Here is an 18,592-nt window from a genome sequence, read left to right as displayed (position 1 = left end):
CACTGGTAATATAACTCATGATAAAAAGCTTGTCTTTTGTTCTTTGGTGGGTTTTGTTTGTTATTAATGAGGGCAACAATGTTTTCCATATAAATTGTCACTATTGATCCTACTCACGTATTTAAACAAAACAAAGGAACCTGCAGTGAAGAGTGTGTCTGAGATGCTTTTTCTGAGAATTTTGCTGGGGGTTCCAGGGTAATGCCCATGGGTGGAAGTGAAGAGGAATATAGAGACCCACCATAGCAGCACTACCAGGAAGCAGCAGGGTTTCGTCTGTACAGAGCTACTTTCATCCCACTTCTACAATCGCCTTCTGAGTGTTTTCTGTTGGCATAAGCCTGATTGTTCCTGTAGCTTGGTCACAGTACTGCTGTGTGGCAATCCTGTGACCACAGGCAGGGACTGGCAAGGGGCATTTTTGTGGCACAGCTGGCCTCCAGAACAGCATTTCCATCCCATAAAGTGATTCTGCTCAGGGTAGTGCCTGGCGGCTCAGGTCTTCCTTCACAGTTGCTGTCAAGAACATTGCAGTCCAGAAATGGACTCCAAGAGGGACCTGGCTTTGCCTGTTTCTCCATGGGCTCAGGGTGAAGTGATCAGAGCCCCAGCTGGGTGTTTGAGGGCATGGAGACTCCCTCAGGTGTTGCTTGTTGGTGTCCAGCACTCAGGCAGATGGTGAGGAGGCTCCAATTAACCTGCCTGTGGCACTACAGCATGTGCTGGGGCTGGTGGCAGGTGAGCAGATTTTGGAAGGAATCAGGAGAGCCCAGGGGAGCTGCAGGGACAGTGTGTCCCAGGGGGTCAGCAGTGAATGGAGCCCACAGAGCATGAGCCTCTTCCCGGTGGAGTCCCCCTGCGATCAAGTGTTAAATCTGGATGTGAGCAGGACAAGAAGAGCCCCGTGACCCAGGGGACATAGGAGGAACAGGGAAAGAAGTCTGGTGAGCGAATGTGGAATGGGAATAGTGGAATGCCATAGGGTGCAGCACCCAAACACTTCTCATGGCACTGCAAAGAAGGCAGGCTGAGGAGCTCCAGGACCAGGGCTCTCAGCCCAGCTCAGAGAGGTGGTTTGTTCCTCTGCAGCGGGACACAGAATGGCTCAGTCAGAAGTCCAGATGTGCCTGGTACAGTTGAGGCTTCAGCATGCACATCGTGTACATGTGCTGAGGCAAACCTGAGGCTGCACAAATGCCCTCAGCCAGGGTCTATTCCTCATGCCCTGGAGGGTTGGGAGAATGAAGGCTGGTCAGCCTCACCTCAGTCCCTGTGAAGGTGATGGGGCAAGCTTTTCCACAGCCACCTCCAGGCACTTGAAGGACAAAAACAGGATTGATGAACCCATAGAGGAAGGGAAGGAAAGGGAAGCAAAGGGAAGAGAAGGTGCTTACTTGTCTTTAGCAAGGCCTTTGGCTTTGTCTCAAAGAATTCTTATAGCCAGAATGGTGCTATGTGGATTTAACAAATTGGTGAGGCCGTGGGTGGGCCAGTTTGCTGGACAATCAGGCCCAGATATCATCCATGACACACAGTGCTGTCAGCCAGTTCTTAGCATCATCCCTCAGCAATCAGCACTTGGGGCAGCACTGCTGGATGTCGTTATTGCCTCTCTGAATTACCGGATGGAGCACACTTTCAGATCTTTTCTGGATGGTGTCAAGCTCAGAGGAGCCCTTGATCAATCTTATCTATTTAGTCTGCCTTGATCAGAAGAGTTGAAGAAGATAAAAATCAGAAGTCTCTTGGAACATTTATTTGTTCATTGTGATTCAATGACCTGTCTTTCAGAGAGCTCTCTGAAGACATAGCAGGCAGAGGAAGAGGGAAAAGAGAGAGAGGCAGAGGCAGAGATACATCTTGTGTTCCTATGACCACAGTAGATCCTGAAAAGAATGATTCCATATTTGAAGCAGTAGTAGAAAATTTACTTTATAAACTAAGGGTAGAAAATATACTTGATAAGCTTACTTTTTTTTTATCTCCCCAGGCCCTGGCACACAATGACGGTGCCGGGTGAATAAGTTGAGGTCTGTGGTGCCTCAGAAACTTAACAACAAGTAGGAAGCCTCTGGTCAGCTCAATCTCTGGAGCTGACAGGCCAGCAGCAGTAACATGGCTGGGGACAAGGCCTATGAGGTGACTGCTTCCTGAAGCAGCTGATGTGTCAGCCCTTGCCTCCTGGCTGACATCTGTGCTTTTCAGCTCACACCTGCCAGCATCCCTGATAAGGCAGCAGAAGGCACCTGCTTGGCACACTGATTGTGAGATGCCCTCTGTCTGAGAGCCTGGCAGGCCCCAAGCAGGAAGAGGCCTTGGGTGTGGGTTTTCACATCCCTTCTGCCTGAGCACATGGTGGGACAGCAATGGGCACACAAATTGGTCACATCTACATGAGAAGCTGGAAGGCCAGCAGCAGGCATGTGGCTTTGAAGATCCTGGTGAGGATTCTCTGGTGGTGGGAAATAGCAGGAGAGAGTCAAAAGTGGGACAAAGTGCTGCTTAGAAGGTGAAGAGTGGGCATGGGGAGGAGGAAATGTCACCGAAAGGGTAGTGCTGCGCTGCCTGACGTCACCAAGAAGGAGTCTGTGGTCAGCCCATGCCACTGTGTTTCAAAGGACAGCCAGGGAGGGTGGGCAGATACCAGTGAAAGTAAGGAAATGCCAGGGTGAGAGCAAGGGGGAGAAGTGAAGTGTGTGCCTAGAGCCTGCAGGGAGAATAGGGCAAGAATTGGACAGTGCAGGACAGCCTGTGGTGGAGAAGACTGACTACGCTGGCAAGGCTGGAAGGCCCCAGCACAACCAAGGGCTTTGTCCCCCTGGCTATGGCAGTTGTCTCTGCTACTGAGACCCATAAGGACACATGCTGTGCTCATGACACTGGGGCCTTGTGGCCTCCTTGCAACCCAGTGGGGAGGCCAGCAGGTGTCATAGCATTGTCCTTCACACAGCATCACACACCCCACATCCCACTGCCCCATGAAGAGCCCTGAGCCATGGGTGAGGGACAGGACCTCCCTGCCCAGGGGCTGGGGGCCAGGGCTTGGCCTTTCTGCTTCACCAAACAAACCAAGGCCTTTACTCAGCATCAGAGTCTCCTGCCCAGTGCCTTTGATCAGGCTCCCTTGAGCCTGATCACACAGGAGGTCCTGTCCGTGCTTTGGTGAGCATTTCTTTTCATCCCCTAAATGGCAAAAAGTCACACAGACTAGGACTTTCACATCCTGTCAGGTGCCAGGGAGCTCCAGCCCCAAAGTCTCCTGCCTCCAAAGTCTGCTTTTGCTTGACGTGGAATTGCTCTTGGAGAACCACAAAGGTCCCGACTCCCGCAACCTGAAGAGCCTGCACACAGAGAAGACAGAAAGGCTGACGAGGGAGTTCTTGAGAGTTGGGAAAAGGGATGACTGTCAGAGCAGGGGGACACTGCTCTGTGCCCTGCCCGCTCCTGAGGGACAATGGGGCAAGGTGGGGCACTTTGGAAAGCTTTGGAGAAGAGCCGCATCCTCCGTTTCTTTCATCAACCCCTCCCAGGATTTGCCACCATCCCTTGGCTAGGGAACAGCCCAGAGGTTTCCAGCACACGGCTTAGGCCTGGGACTGATTACCCTAGGCAAAGAGCCAGGATATTCCCCCATCTCTCTGCTCGCCCTCTCCACTCAGGCCGCAGGGCCTTGCTGGCTTGTGCCCGTGCTAGCAGTGTTGCATGTTGGCACGAAGCAGATGAGCTTTTTTCCCAAGAAGGGATGAGGCACAAAGCCTTCGTCCTGTCAGCCCCATCTCACAGTCACAGCCAGGCACAAGCGCTCCCCCTCCTCCCTCCCGCTCCTCCCTCAGGGCTCGCCTCTCCCCAGGCTGGGCTCCGATTGGCTGCCAGAGCCGCCAGTCAAAGGGAGCCCCGCCCTGTTCCGGCTGGCTGGGGCTCGCTGCCATGGCAACCGTGCGACCGCCTGAGCAGGCGGGGTGGGCGCCGCCATCTTAGGGGTGCTGGGCAGGCCGGGGCTGAGGGGGGGACCTGGCCGGTGTGCCCGGGGCCCCCCTGCCCGGCCCCGGTGTTGCGTTGCTCGCTCCCTGTGCCTCAGCACCTCGTCTTCCCTTTGCTTTGTGGTGTCCAGTGCACGAGAAGCCCGGCAGGGGCAGAAAGGCGGCCATTTCATTGCAGAAGCAATAGGGCTGGGTGCTCCTGCCATGCTCGTCGTGGCTTGACAGAGCGGCACACTGCCACAGGCACGGGGACAGCCTGGCAGCCTTGTGCCTGGCTGTGACTGTGAGATGGGGCTGACAGGACGAAGGCTTTGTGCCTCATCCCTTCTTGGGAAAAAAGCTCATCTGCTTCGTGCCAACATGCAACACTGCTAGGGCCTCATGAGGAAGTGTGGCCTTCTGTCTTGCATACCCTTGGATAAGCACAAGTCCGAGAGAAACAGGGTGGTTATCTTGCAAAAGAATGGTGTTGAGAGAGGGTTTGAAGGGTAAACCTTGAGACTCGGGTCTGGGAGATACGAGAATGGGGGGAGGCTTTTTTGAGATAACTGCTGACTATTGCACGAGACACAACTTTCTGACATTCGGCCCAGAGCCTCCTAAATCAGGAGAGGGGGGAAGCTGAAGAACGACCGAAGGACAAAGCCTGGGAGGAAGACTACGAGCCTTCGGTACGGGCGACCCCCAGAGGTGTAATACACAATAAATGTTTGTTCATTGTCTTTTGTATTATAAAAACAAGGAGTTCCGTTTGAGGAGCGGGAGTTGCGAAAGCTCCCTGCTGAAGTAAGGAGCTGTATAATGCTTGGCTAGACACTATGAAAATTCTTTTGCTTAATGTAACAAAAAAGAGAACCCCCTCCCCTTCTCTCCTTCTGCATCTCAGTAGCCTCTTTTGTTAAAAAACCACTGCTGCAAAGTTCATGTAACCATCTCCTGATAAGTTGTTAAACTAGTGTATCAACATCCTGCCTTCCTGTCTCACGCTGGGCCAACATGACCAAATAAAAAAAGAAGTTGAACCACAATGCCGAGGAAGACTACGGCCTTCATCTTCACGACCACCAGAGGGACAGAGACGACCCCCTAGCAACAGTGTGCGCAGTCGCAGAATATACCAGGATGTGCTGCGTAATCCCGGAATTACCAAGATATAAAAAGGGACCCTGGCGGGGGTGAGGTGCGCGCCATTGGCGGAGCCGAGACTCCCCGGTCGCCCAGCGCTGTTTTGCTTGCTGTTGCTTACTCAAGAAATTCCTTTCTATTATTAATGCAATGCTCTCTGAAAATTAATTAAGGGGGCAACTTATAACAAGCCTGATCACACAGGAGGTCCTGTCTGTGCTTTGGTGAGCATTTCTTTTCATCCCCTGAATGGCAAAAAGTCACACAGACTAGCGCAGACAAGGCGCTGCATTCAAGAGAAGCGACACAAGCAGTCTGGCTGTGCTCTTTATTTTCCATTCAGGGGTGGAAAGCGGGAGAGCTTCCCAGCCCCTTTGCTCTGAGCTCCGCTGCTGCCGTCCGCATTCCCGGCACCTTCCCCTCCGTTGCGGTACCAGCATCTAGCGCTAGGGAGTCAAAAGGAAAAGAGGATGATCAGGTTGTGTACAGGCTGAAGGCAGAGAAATCCTGCAGGCTTAGCTCGGGCCGTGCACGTAGGGGTCTGCTTCCCCTGCAGCTTCAAGGTTGCCGTCAGGTGCGACGGATGCCTCGTGCCCAAGCTCATGACAAGGTCCCCAGGGGTGCAGCTCATCAGCCTGGGGCTGAGGCAGGGGGAGCGGAGGGCCCCGGAACGGCCTCTCTGTCCCAGTGCTGCCCCCAGGGAAGGACGGGCCTTGCAGCAGCGGGAAGCACCGTCCCTGTCTGGAGATACTTACCAGGGGAGCCACAGCTGCTCTTGCCGCAGCCGCTTTTCCTCCGCAACAGTTTCGAACATCTTTTGTCGACGGCGATGCGGCTCCAGCCTTTTCAAAACTTGCAGTGCTCGTGGGGAAAGGTGGCTGCAACAGCAGGAGGAAGGGATCCCTCAGCCTCTGCCAGACGCCCCTTCTGCCTCTCCCCTCTTCCAGACCCTGCACCCACCCTGCCACGTGCACCCACCCTTTCGCCCTGTGATGAGTTTTAGGCCTTGGCGGTAACCAAGGTCCTGCCCGCTTTAGGAGAAAGCCAAGGGTGTCACAGGCAACCCCAGGACCCAGGGACCGGGCTGCTGGACATCTCCTGACATCGCTCAGCAGCTACTCGAGTGCCCCAGCACGTGAACGCAGCCGGCACACACTTACTCGAGCCTGTCCAGCTGGGCTGGTGCTCTCCACTCCTCTTCTGGGGTAGGGGTCGGAGCCTTCCTCCACCTCCTCCTGACCTCCTTGCTCTTGGGCTGGGCTGGGGGATGGGGAACCCAATCGTGTTGAGTGGTGACCTGGTGCAAGGAGAAGAGGCTCTCATCAGACAGGACTGGACACACGGGTGCTGTTTCCCAGAGGACCCCCGGAAAGGACCCTGCAGCAGGAGCTGGGAAGCAGGCGACTCGGCACTGCCGGCCCACGTCTGGCTGCTGCTTTGACCCCTCGCTTTCTGCTGACAGCCTCTCTTGCCCGCACAGGGAGGAGCGGGCAAAGCCCTGCCCTGCGCCCTGGTGCCCGTCCTGCTCCCACCACCCTGGGACCTGCCCCCCTCGGAGCCCTGGCGGGGAGGAGCGCTGCTGTTCTCAGCGGTGTTGGTCACTGCCAGTACCTGGGGTATCTCTTGGTCCTCCCCCCGAGACCAGGCTTCCCAAGCAGCCATTTCTGCCCGGGCTTGCTGTATTCGCTCTCGGTACAAGGGCCAAGAGCTCTTTCTTTGGTCCCACTGCGAGGACAGGTTCCAGGCCTCCTGGAGGAAAACAAACAGAAAACACAACAGCAGACAGGATTGGTCTCAGCTGTTGGACCGAAGACCTCTGCCATCACAGACCCAGAAAGCCCTCATTCCTTTTCCATCCCCCTGGTCCAAATGAAGCGGCTCATGGCAACACGGGAGGCAGCAAGAGGCAGGGAAAGTGTCTCCCGAGGAAGAGGAGAAGGAGGTAACAAGCGTGAAAATGAACGCAGCCCAAGGGTCTGGCTTGGGATCGCTCCACACAAAGAGGCTTTAGTACAGTGCCAAACCGCGTGGTCATTGCAGCAAGGCAGAGCAGGTACCTGCGCCAATCTGCGAGAGGCTTCGGGAGCAGGGAGCGCAGTGCTGGTGGACTCGGCTCGATGAGCTGGTTCCTGCCCGTCTGTCTTCGTCCTGGGGGAGCTGCCTGGACACGGGGGGAGCACACTGCAAACAGACACCGGGAGGCTGCATGAGCCCGGGGGAATTCGGTCTCCAGTCCGCGCTCGCAAGCTGCGTCAGCCTCTGCAGCAGACGGCAGTTCCGCAGCGAATGGGTGTGGGACTGGCCGTGTTCGCTTCAGCAGAGACGGAGAGAGCCAACCGCCAAGCTGTGGCACCAGCTGCCTTCAGGAAGGCTCGGGATGCCCGTATCCAGGCCCTTTGTGGTGGCAGGAGGAGAGGAGCAGTGTCTTGTGCAAGGACAGGATCCTAGAGACACCAGTACGGCCCACCCGGGCTTATGGGTGGAAAGCAGATTATCGCTGGGGAGCCAGCAACATCGGAGAACGCCATCAGGGAAGGAGGGCAGGCATGCCACCTCCCTCCCTCGGCACTCTCTTGTGCCTGCCATGAAGTCTGGCATATTTTTGGGAAAAAATGCCTGAAAGAAACGTTTCCACCTGCTATCACAGCTCCTTAGGCTGGAAGAAGCTGCGGGGGAGCTGGAAGAAACTGCAGGGGACGTTTGCTCCCACAGACAAAAAGATGGACTCCGTTGCAATGTGGGGGTCTCCTGAAGGGACAAGAGCTTCTGCAACAAGGCTCTGCATCCAGCTCCCCCAAGGATCAGGGCCCTGCTGGAAAATGAAGCTGGCGTGCCAGTCTCAGGCAAACGTGCTGCACGCTTGCCATCCGTGGAGAGAGCGGCTGCCTCCGGGACGGGTGTCAGGAGCCTTTCTGGTGGGTCCAAAGGGGACATCTCTCCTGTGTGGCTGCAAGTGGCTCCTTCCTCCTTTCCCCCAAGGGTCTCACCTGGTGGAAGGCTTCTTCTCCAGATCTTGCTGCCTCGTGTCTGGCTCCCAGCTTCTCACCGTGGGGAGGGAAAGCTTCCGCAGCTTGCCAGTACGGAACAATGAAACTAGGAAAGGAGGAAGCTCTTCAGAGCAGCCGCATGGGCACTGCCTTTTAAGCTGGTTGCAGTCAGCCAGCGTGGGGCAGGGACCACCCCCAGACAGCACGGACCCTTACCTCTTCTCATCCTGTACTCTCCTGCAGCTTCCTGCTGCGAGCTGGACGGCACTTTGGCCTCTGGCCTTGTCCTCACAGTCAGATGAAACCTGGCAAACAAAAGAGGACACGGGCTTGAAGAAGGCTGGCCTCCTACCCGTTGCAGCTTGCTGGCAGTAATCCTCCTGGTGTTGCACGGGGCATGGCATCCCTTTTCCGTCACGTTCACGCATGGGGTTTGTTGTCAAGCTTCCCGCAACACCAGAAAAGGTAGCCCAAATTCCCAGCAGCACGGGCACAAGAAGCACAACCGCAATGCCCCTCCTCTCCAGGTGAAGACACTCGTAGCCGAAAGTCAGCAGGAGTTAACCAGGACCCAGTCTCTCCAGGATTTAGCCCCGACTGGATGCTGAGCGTGGAGACCCGACCGCGCACCTTCCAAAGGAGGAGGTGGGAAGCCAAGGGCTGCGGAGGAAATGCACTCACCTTGGGAACATCTGCATCCCACGAGCGGTGGTCTCTCCACTCGAGGCAGTCGGGTGTGTCCGCCATATTCTCTGCAAAGAGACACAGACCTGCTGGTTGGGGTTCTGAGGCAGTTTTCTCAGGGCCCTCATTGACAGGAAGCAAACCTGTCTCCCAAGCCAAAAGAAAGCCTTCTCTCCAAAACCCTCCTCCAAAGCCTCTTCCATCAACCTTTGTTCTGCTCTGGAGGAGCATGGCAGAATATCGAGGCTGTACAGTAACGCTGCCAGGCCTTTTGCAGGGGCCAGCATCCAGACACTCAGAAGAGCTCATGGAGAAAGCAGCTAAAGGGGCAGGCGTGGGGAAAGGCACCTGACTGGCCTGCCGTGTCCAGGCTGGCCAACAGCGGTCGGATTGATCACCCTTCCACAGGATTCCCAAAGAAGCTGAAGTAGCCCTCAAAACGTCACCAACTTACACTGTGGAGCACTGCAAAGAGGTCCGCAGCGCTCTCCAGACGTTTAACACAGTCCGGATAAAACTTCATGCACAGGAAATCATCTTCGCATGTCAAAACACCGATGTCCCTGAAGGCAAAGGGGACGTGCTCCTTGTTCCTCAGGAGGCAACAGTACAAGACGATGGTCTCCTTCACACACTCCTGCACCATGTACAGTGGTAAGGAGGTGGCTTCTGCTAGCTGCAGGTAGTTCAGCTGCTTCACCTTGATGTCATCTGCAAGGAGAAGCAACATCCTCAGCAACAAATCCTTACGGACATGGGGCAGGAAGAGGGGGGCTGCTGCCTTCTCACCAGGGAGGATCTCAGGGGGACAGTACATGTCCTCCACCCACGCCTCATCAATGTCCAGCTGGAAGAACGGTTTCCGAATCAAGAACTGCTTTTGCTTCACATGGAATTCCTCTTGGAGAACCGCAAAGGTCCCTAGTTGCGCAACCTGAATAGCCTGCACACAGACAAGACAGAAAGGCTGACAGGGGAGTTCTTGAGAGACGGGAAAAGGGATGACTGTCAGAGCAGGGGGACACTGCTCTGTGCCCTGCCCGCTCCTGAGGGACAATGGGGCAAGGTGGGGCACTTTGGAAAGCTTTGGAGAAGAGCCGCATCCTCCGTTTCTTTCATCAACTCCTCCCAGGATTTGCCACCATCCCTTGGCTAGGGAACAGCCCAGAGGTTTCCAGCACACAGCTTAGGCCTGGGACTGATTCCCTAGGCCTAGGCCTAAACACACGGCTTAGGCCTGGGACTGATTATCCTAGGCACGGACCCAGGATATTCCCCCATCTCTCTGCTCGCCCTCTCCACTCAGGCCGCAGGGAAGAGTGAAGCCCTAGGGTGTGCCAAACCCCCGAGAAGCAGAGCAGATCTGGCCTTGGTTTCTCTCCCAGCTGGCCAGCAAGCTGCTCCGGGCACCCTGGGCAGTCTCAGTGTAGGGTAGGAATTGCTCTGCAGGGCCCAGGACACCAGCCCACCTTATCCTGCTCCAGCGCTTCCAGAATTTGTGCAGATACAGCATCCCAGACAGCCTCAGTCTCTGGAAAGCAAGGAAAAGACAGGTCAGGCTCCAGGCCAGACAGCTCACCACCTCTTGGCAAGCACCGCACCCAGGCGAGGACACATGCAGGCATACGCAAGCCCCCCAAAAAACACCATGCGGGCATTCCTGGGACATTCCTGAGAGGCCTGTGGGAGCTGCAGGCCACACCAGTCTCTGGGACACCAGAGGTCTTTCCTCCCAGAGCCAGATCCCAAAGAGGCAGCAGCTCCCAGGGAAACCTGGCCCTGGATTGTCCCCATCACGAGGAGGCTGAGCCATGCCCAGAGGAGCCCTGGGGCTCAGAACAGGACCCATCGTCAGGACCCAGGGGTCCTGGCTGCCCCATTGTCCCCTGAGCCCAGCAGGACCCTCAGGCTGGGCTCTCGCAGCAGCCACCAGCTCTGTCCAGCAGCACCACCACCCCCCAGCCCTGGACCTGCAGCTTTGGACAGCTGACAGCCCCTGGGCCACCCTGTGGGAAGGGACTCCTGACACCCTTACCTTTGGGGGAGAGGCGTAGGAGCACTGGGAACTGGGAAACCATATCAGGGGCGATGGTCACCCTCCAGCAGCCCTCCATCTCGCTTGCTGCTGGCCCTCAGCTCAGGACAAGGGATGCCCGCCCTGGCTCTTCAACCACAGCTCCTCTGCAAGGTGCGCCTGCTCCTCCGCCCGTCAGCGAGGGTCGCCCAGTGCAAGCTTGCTGCCTGCTAACCACACTCCTGGCCACAGAAGGACAGCGGTGGGGAGCACCCAAGCAGTGCCCAGCACGGACCAGGCCTTGCAGGGAAGTGCCAGCACTGCCACTGCTCCAGTGCTTATATGCTGGTGATGCAGTGCATCCTTTTGTGACATCATCACGTGTCCTAATAAGCCTTATGACGTCAGCAGCATGGAGATGGCACAGCTCACGAGACAGACGAGAGATTTCCCTTCCTGTCCTGAGAAACAGTCACCTCCCTTCTGCCCAGTTCATTCCTAGTGGTTCCTGGCCCATCCACCAGGAGCATCTCCAAATGCTGACAAAGGCCACGGAATAAAGGAAGTGGAGTGCTGGAGAAGTCCCTGCTGTGTTCCTGCCCCAACACGCCTCTGCTTTTCCAGGAAGGTGGGGTTTGAGGCTTGTCCTAGGGCTGGGCCTTTTGCAAAAGACAGAGTAAAACCTGTCTTCAGAGCACTGAAGTTTCTTGACACGCTTTGCCTGAGTCTTGAGAGTATGATTCATTCTGTCCACTCTGCCACTAGACTGGGGTCTGTCTGTAAGGGCTATGCGGATCCCAACCAATCCCTAATAGTCTGCTTCTTTCAGTAACTGCCTTGGCTATCAATTGTGGACCTCTGTCCGATGGCGTTCCCAAAGGTGCCCCAAATCTCAGAATTCTTTCTTTTACCACAGCTTGTACTACTTCTCTCGCCTTCCTGGTACGACACGGAAAGGCCTCAGGCCAGCCTGCAGATGAGTCCACGAGGACTAACAAATACTTCAGCCCCCCTTTTCTAGGCCGTTCGCTAAAGTCAATCTGCCAATACTCTCCAGGTGCCTGCCCCTCAGCAGTGGATTTTTGTGTGTTTAGTGGATTATTTCTCAAACATATGTCATGTCACGCCTTTCTGTGACTGAGCGAGGAGCCTCCACCATGTTCCTGCGTATAAATGAGAGGGGTTTTGCCTCTCGGCAGAAGCTGTCCCCAGGCTCTCAGCATATTTAAGCAGCTACAGCTGCTTTTCTTTGTCTGAGACCCAGTCTCAGCTGATGAGGAAGTAATGGGACCAGCAAACCTTTCTGGCTGCAGCAGCTCGGGCCTGGCTGCCCTGGCCCTGGGGCAGGAGGAGCTGCCTGAAGACCCCCAGGGATGGCACGGAGGGGCTGCAAAGGGACTGCAGGCATTTACCTCCGACCACAAGGTCAGCCTGACTGGCTCTGCTCTGACCCTCACCCACAAGGGCTCCCCCACTCTGCTGCCCATCCCATAGAGGAGCTCCAAGCATCCAGACAGATCCTTCACATGGAGGGCAACCCCCTGTTGATCACCCCCGCCTGTCTCTTCTGGACAATCTGCCCCCATCCAGTGTAATACACAATAAATGTTTGTTCATTGTCTTTTGTATTATAAAAACAAGGAGTTCTGTTTGAGGAATGGGAGTTGTGAAAACTCCCTGCTGAAGTAAGGAGCTGTATAATGCTTTGCTAGACGCTATGAAAATTCTTTTGCTTAATGTAACAAAATCGAGAACCCCCTCCCCTTCTCTCCTTCTGCATCTCAGTAGCCTCTTTTGTTAAAAAACCACTGCTGCAAAGTTCATGTAACCATCTCCTGATAAGTTGTTAAACTAGTGTATCAACATCCTGCCTTCCTGTCTCACGCTGGGCCAACATGACCAAATAAAGAAAGAAGTTGAGCCACAACGCGGAGGAAGACTACGGCCTTCATCTTCACGACCACCAGAGGGACAGAGACGACCCCCTAGCAACAGTGCGCGCAGTCGCAGAATACACCAGGATGTGCTGCGTAATCCCAGAATTACCAAGATATAAAAAGGGACCCTGGCGGGGGTGAGGTGCGCGCCGTTGGCGGAGCCGAGACTCCCCGGCCGCCCAGCGCTGTTTTGCTTGCTGTTGCTTACTCAAGAAATTCCTTTCTATTATTAATGCAATGCTCTCTGAAAATTAATTAAGGGGGCAATTTATAACATCCAGCACAGCACCCCAAGCTGAGGGACCTGTCCCCCCACACCTCAGCAGCTCTGCCATCAATGTCCCAGCCCTGTGACAGCAGGCGGGGATCCAGCTCCTCCTGCCTGTGCCCCAGGCTGAGGGCATTGGGGCACATCTGGGCTGCAGCACCTCAGCTGTGGCACAAGGGCCAAACTCAGGCTTGTCCCAGACCTTGTGCCAAGAGCCTGGGCATGAAGAGGCTTTCCTTCAGAGCAGATATGCTGCCGTGGATGGCAGATGGCCATACGAAGATGAAATGAGGGGTCTGAAGCACAGTATGCCCTGGTGTTCCTGAGGCCAGAAGGAAACAGGCCTGGGCTGTGCTGCCCTGACAGCAGAGGGCCTTTGTGGTGTTGGTGCAGCCCTGAGGGCCCGTGCTGGAGCTGGGGCTGATCTCCAGGCAGGAGAAGGGGCTGCTGATTTCCCTTGATGTCCTCCATTTCCATTAATGATCCTAGAGATGAGAAAAGGAGCTCACCTGCAGCTGCCCATGTTATTCACACCTAAACTGAGTGCAGAGGAATTCCAGGTCCCATGGGTTTGTGGCAGGCATGGGAGGGATCTGAGTCCCAATCCAGACCCAGGACAAAAACCCAGCATGAGATGCCTCGAGCGACTCTGCTGAATCCTTTCCTTAAGCAGGGGGTTAAAGGAGCTACTTCTATGACCTTATCTGGGTGTCCCACCATCAGCTGATGTGAGAAGAGGTGATTGGTACAGATAATTGTTTTTGTGCTAGAAGAAATGATCCTGCTGTCAAGAAGGGTGTGTGCCAGGTGAGGGAGGGAAGCCCAGGGATCCCTTCAGGCTGTTTGCCAGCAGGTTCCCCTGCAGCCCCAGGGCCATGTGCAGGGAGCCTGGTGGGGGGCAGAGCAAGGGAGGCCTTGGGCTGGGCCTCTGCTGCTGAGCTGGGCCGGGCTCCTGGGCCCAAGGGGAGCTCCTGGCAAGCGGGCAGCGCTGCAGAGAGACAGCTCTGCCCAGGAGCAGCTCCTCTGCACAGCGCAGCAGGGCTGGGGGCACTGCCTGCAGAGACACAGTGCTTAAAGGCAGGCAGCAGTGGCAGGATGCACGGAGCTCCCTGACGGAGAAGACTTCGCAGCCCTGCACCCAGTAAGTCTCTGACTGGAGGGCAATATAGCTGCAGTTCCTGGAAGAAGGAGAAGCCGGGGGTGCAGGCAGGGGTGTCCAGGGCTGTGGTGCAGAGCAGGGTCCCTGCTGGGCCCCAGGGGCTGTGTGGCGGGGCAGGGCCTCTGCCGCCTGCCAGGCTCAGCACTCAGCCTGCCCGGGGAGCTGCCCAGGGCGAATTTCAAAGGGAACTCTCATATTTCCTTAGCCTCTGCTTTCAGTTTTCTCTTCTTTTAGCTCACTGGGAATAGAAATAGAAGCTGTTATTTCCAAGAAGAGACTGAGACTTACTCGACAGAAGAAAGAAGTTTTCAAGGACCCCCAGCAAGTCCCTTTCCTGCCCCTCAGCCCATAGAAAGCTCCACCACCCCTTGCACAGTGTCAGCAGGGTCGGTGTGAGATGGTCTCTAGGACGTGCCCCCAGCGAGCTGCCCCTGGGCAGAGCCCTGCTGCCAGGAGGTGTCTGCAGGGCAGAGCTGAGCACCCAGCTCTGATGGGGTGGGATGGGGGCTGTGAGCTGCAGGCAGGAGGCGTGGGGACAGAGACCCAGCTGCAGGCAGGGCCAGCTGCAGGCAGCAGAGCCATGGGCAGGCAGTGAGAGGGAGCTGCTCCCAGAAAGTCAGTGGCAGAGCGATTTGGGCACCTCCGTGCCATCCCTGCACTGCTGATGCCTTCCACAGTACAACCCTTGGTCTCTTCCCCTTCCCCAGCATAGACCACTAGAGATATTTGCATGGGAATTTGTTCATGACATGCCTTTGGAGTCAGTGGTATAGGGGATAACTCAGATGAAGCTAAGGTACGGATGCTGCATGTTACATAATGCAGATACATTAAAGGAGGAAAAGCCTCCATGTCCCCTCATGACAAGTAGGGTTGTGGAAATGCTGTGTGTGGGGCTGTGAATGAGATCTCTCTGTCTTCAGGTCTCCCCATTTTTAGAGCATTCAAAACTTTTCCTGCAAGGGTTCTACTGGGCTGCACGCTGCCCCCCTCCAGGGCACAGCTCTGCCATAGCAGCTCTGTGCTATGCATGGAGAACACACCTACAGGCTAAGGGCGTGTTAATGCTGCTGGATATCAATATGTGGTAGCTGCAGTGATCCTCTGTAACCCTTGCTAGGTGTGGAGAACTGAGATTGTCCTCAAGAGGTGAGGAGATTGGAGTTTTGCATTTCAAAACTGGGTTCCTCTGTTCTGTCCCAATTCTTCTCAGGGGAACACCTGAGCATGATATCTTCTAAACCAAAGCGGTGCGAGCCGGGGGCAGCTGTGACCAGGACTGAGGGACAGGATGGCTGCCCTCACTCTGCTCTAAGGGACAGAGCACTTCCATCTCTGAACACACAAGATTTCATTTGGAGTGCAGCAGAAACACCAAGGACTTCCAGAGGTCCCTGCTCCCAGCAGCAACCTCTGGTAGCACCAACCACAACTCTAGCAAGGCAGCTGCAGCAGAGGTTTTCCTGAAAGGACAGCATCACTTTTGAGGTTTAAAAAAGAAATAAAAGACATTTTGCTCACAGAATACAGCCTAACATTTTTCTGTATTTTCCTCCTCAGACTGGTCCCCGTGCCCAGAGGAATCAAATGCCCAACAGCAGCTCCATCACAGAGTTCGTCCTCCTGCCATTCGCAGACACACAGGAGTTGCAGCTCCTGCACTTTGCGCTCTTCCTGGGCATCTACCTGGCTGCCCTCCTGGGCAACGGCCTCATCCTCACCACCATAGCCTGTGACCACCGCCTCCACACCCCCATGTACTTCTTCCTCCTCAACCTCGCCCTCCTCGACCTGGGCTGCATCTCCACCACTGTCCCCAAAGCCATGGCCAATTCCCTCTGGGACACCAGGGCCATTTCCTACTCAGGATGTGTTGCACAGGTCTTTCTGTTTCTTTTCTTGATATCAGCAGAGTTTTTTCTTCTCACCATCATGGCCTACGACCGCTATGTTGCCATCTGCAAGCCCCTGCACTACGGGACCCTCCTGGGCAGCAGAGCTTGTGCCCAGATGGCAGCAGCTGCCTGGGGCAGTGGGGCTGTCTATGCTCTGCTGCACACTGCCAATACATTTTCCCTGCCCCTCTGCGGAGGAAATGCTGTGGACCAGTTCTTCTGTGAAATCCCCTCAATGCTCAGGCTTTCCTGCTCAGACTCTTACCTCAGGGAAATTGAGCTTCTCACATTTAGTGTTTTTCTCTTTCTGGGGTGTTTTGTTTTCATTCTTTTCTCCTACGTGCAGATCTTCAGGACCGTGTTGAGGACGCCCTCTGAGCAGGGCCGGCACAAAGCCTTTTCCACTTGCCTCCCTCACCTGGTCGTGGTCTTCCTGTTTCTCAGCACTGCCGTGTTTGCCTACCTGAAGCCCCCCTCCATCTCCTCACCTTCCCTGAACCTGGTGATGGCAGTTCTGTACTCGGTAGTTCCTCCAGCAGTGAACCCCCTCATCTACAGCATGAGGAACCAGGAGCTGAAGAATGCCATTAGGAAAGTGATTTCAGGGAGATATTTAAGGATGTGCTGAGGAAACTGGCTGGACCTTTCTGCAGCTACAAACTGCTTCTTTTCTTCTTCCTCAGATGAATTACAGTTTATGTAATGATAGGACAAGCTTAACTTCTGGAGGGATTTTATCCTGTTTTTCATTTTCCCCTTGTGATATTATTTTCCACAAAGAAATGCTGTTCTTCATCCCCTTGTACCAACATATCTTTTGTGACCCTGAGGCTCTGCATAAATGAGGAGCCAGACTGTCTGTGTATTTAAATGAAATAAATGAACCTACAGTAACTTTTTTATCTGAGACCCACTCTCAGCTGATCCGGAAGCAAACCCCTTTCTGGCTGCTGCAGCTTGGGGCAGGCTGCCCTGGCCCTGGGGCAGCAGGGAATTCCTGAGGACCCCCAGGGATGGCACGGAGGGTCTGCAGGCCTCTTGGGGATCTGCTGTTGAGGAGAGCAGGGGACGCAACGGGGGACACTGACCTCTGTATGCGTCTGCTTTGGATGTTCCCCTCTGTGAGGCAGAGCCCTCTGTGCCCCCAGGAGCTGCTGTGCCCTTCAGAGGGGCTGGGGCTGTGGTGGCAGTGCCCAGAGCCCTGCAGCAACCTGCGGTGGGTCTTGGGGTCACCCCAGCCTGGGCTGCTGGGCTGGGCTGGGATGATGGCAGGGAGGTGGGCAGAGAGCAGAGAGTTGGGAGAATTGGAGGGAAGCTGGGAAAGGCTGGAATGGCTGTTTGGCCATTGGTCCTATCTCTGCCCACCAAGGGCATATGAGATGCTGCTGTCCCTCACAGCCCTGCCTGTACTCTCTCCCCTCTCCCACTGTGCTCTGTCACACCCAGCACTTTCTCATGCCTCATCCCACAGGCTCCCACCCCATGTCCAGCTGGCATCACTGCAGGGCAGCCCTCCCCAGGGCCCAGGCATCTGTCTGCAGCTTCCACAGCTGCTGCTCCTGATGGCCTCCTGAGGCCTGCCTGCTCCTGGCCCATCGCAGTGTTGTGAGGAGGTGACCTCAGCAGCAGCAGCCCAGCCATGTTGGCTCGACAGAGCTGTCCCCTGCCCGAGCTGCCCCCTGTGTCCCATGGGGTTTGTGATGCACTCGATGACATCGCCGTGTCTGCCTGCCTGCCACCAGGCAGTCAGGTCACTGCAGTAGGAATGGCATCACAACCCACCTCCCAGCCGTGTCACTGGGACCTTCCTCCACCTCTCCCCTCTCCCCAGCTCCCAGCACCGCTGGGTTGGTTTCCGTACTTGCTGAGGGCAGACACTATTCCCTCATCAAGGTCATCAGTGAAGATGTTGGACCCAGCACCGACCCCTGGGGAAGACCGCTAGCCACAGGCCTCCAGCCAGACTCTGCACCACCAATCACCATCTGCATCACCAATTGGAGATGGCATCCAGAACAAGCTGTACCAACACCTTTCCAGGGACAGAGGTGAGACTGACTGGCCTGTAGTTTCCCGGATCCTCTTTCTTGTCCTTCTTGAAGACTGGAGTGACATTGGCTATCCTCCAGTCTTCAGGCACCTCTCCTGTTCTCCAGGACCTTTCAAAGATGATAGAGGGTGGTTCAGCGATCACCTCTGCCAACTCCCTTAGCACACATGGATGCATCCCATCGGGACCCATTGATTTGTGTGCATTGAGCCCACTCAGACGCTCCCGAACCACTCTCTCATCAACCAGGGGAGAGCCCTCCATTTCCCAGACCCTTTCTCCTCCCTCCAGGGTTGAGGAGTCTTGGGGGAGAGTCCTTGAAGCAAAGACTGAAGCAAAGAAAGCATTCAGTATCTCCGCCTTCTTGGCATCTCCCATTACCAGCACATCCCCCCGTTCAGCAGGGGACCCACGTTATCTCTAGTCTTCCTTTTACGTACTTAAAAAAAAAAAACACCTTCTTATTATCCTTTATCTCTTTTGCAAGCTGCAC

At 55.5% G+C, this 18,592-nt stretch overlaps 1 protein-coding gene across 1 annotated transcript; it reads left to right on the top strand.

Annotated features, from left to right (window-relative positions):
* Window positions 1-15,741: 15,741 nt before the first annotated feature.
* LOC309888996 (olfactory receptor 14C36-like) lies at window positions 15,742-16,677 on the top strand (the record flags this gene model as incomplete). The annotated part of the gene is made up of 1 exon (XM_082781656.1): window positions 15,742-16,677. One exon carries the CDS (start codon window positions 15,742-15,744, stop codon window positions 16,675-16,677), a length of 936 nt encoding a protein of 311 aa, XP_082637782.1.
* Between the last annotated feature and the right edge of the window lie 1,915 nt (window positions 16,678-18,592).

Source organism: Aythya marila (assembly GCF_965140915.1).
Source record: "Aythya marila genome assembly, chromosome: 31".
Classification (NCBI taxonomy): Eukaryota; Metazoa; Chordata; class Aves; order Anseriformes; family Anatidae; genus Aythya; species Aythya marila.
The sequence above is the reverse complement of the archived record's forward strand: the minus strand, read 5'-3'. Positions and strand labels throughout refer to the sequence as shown.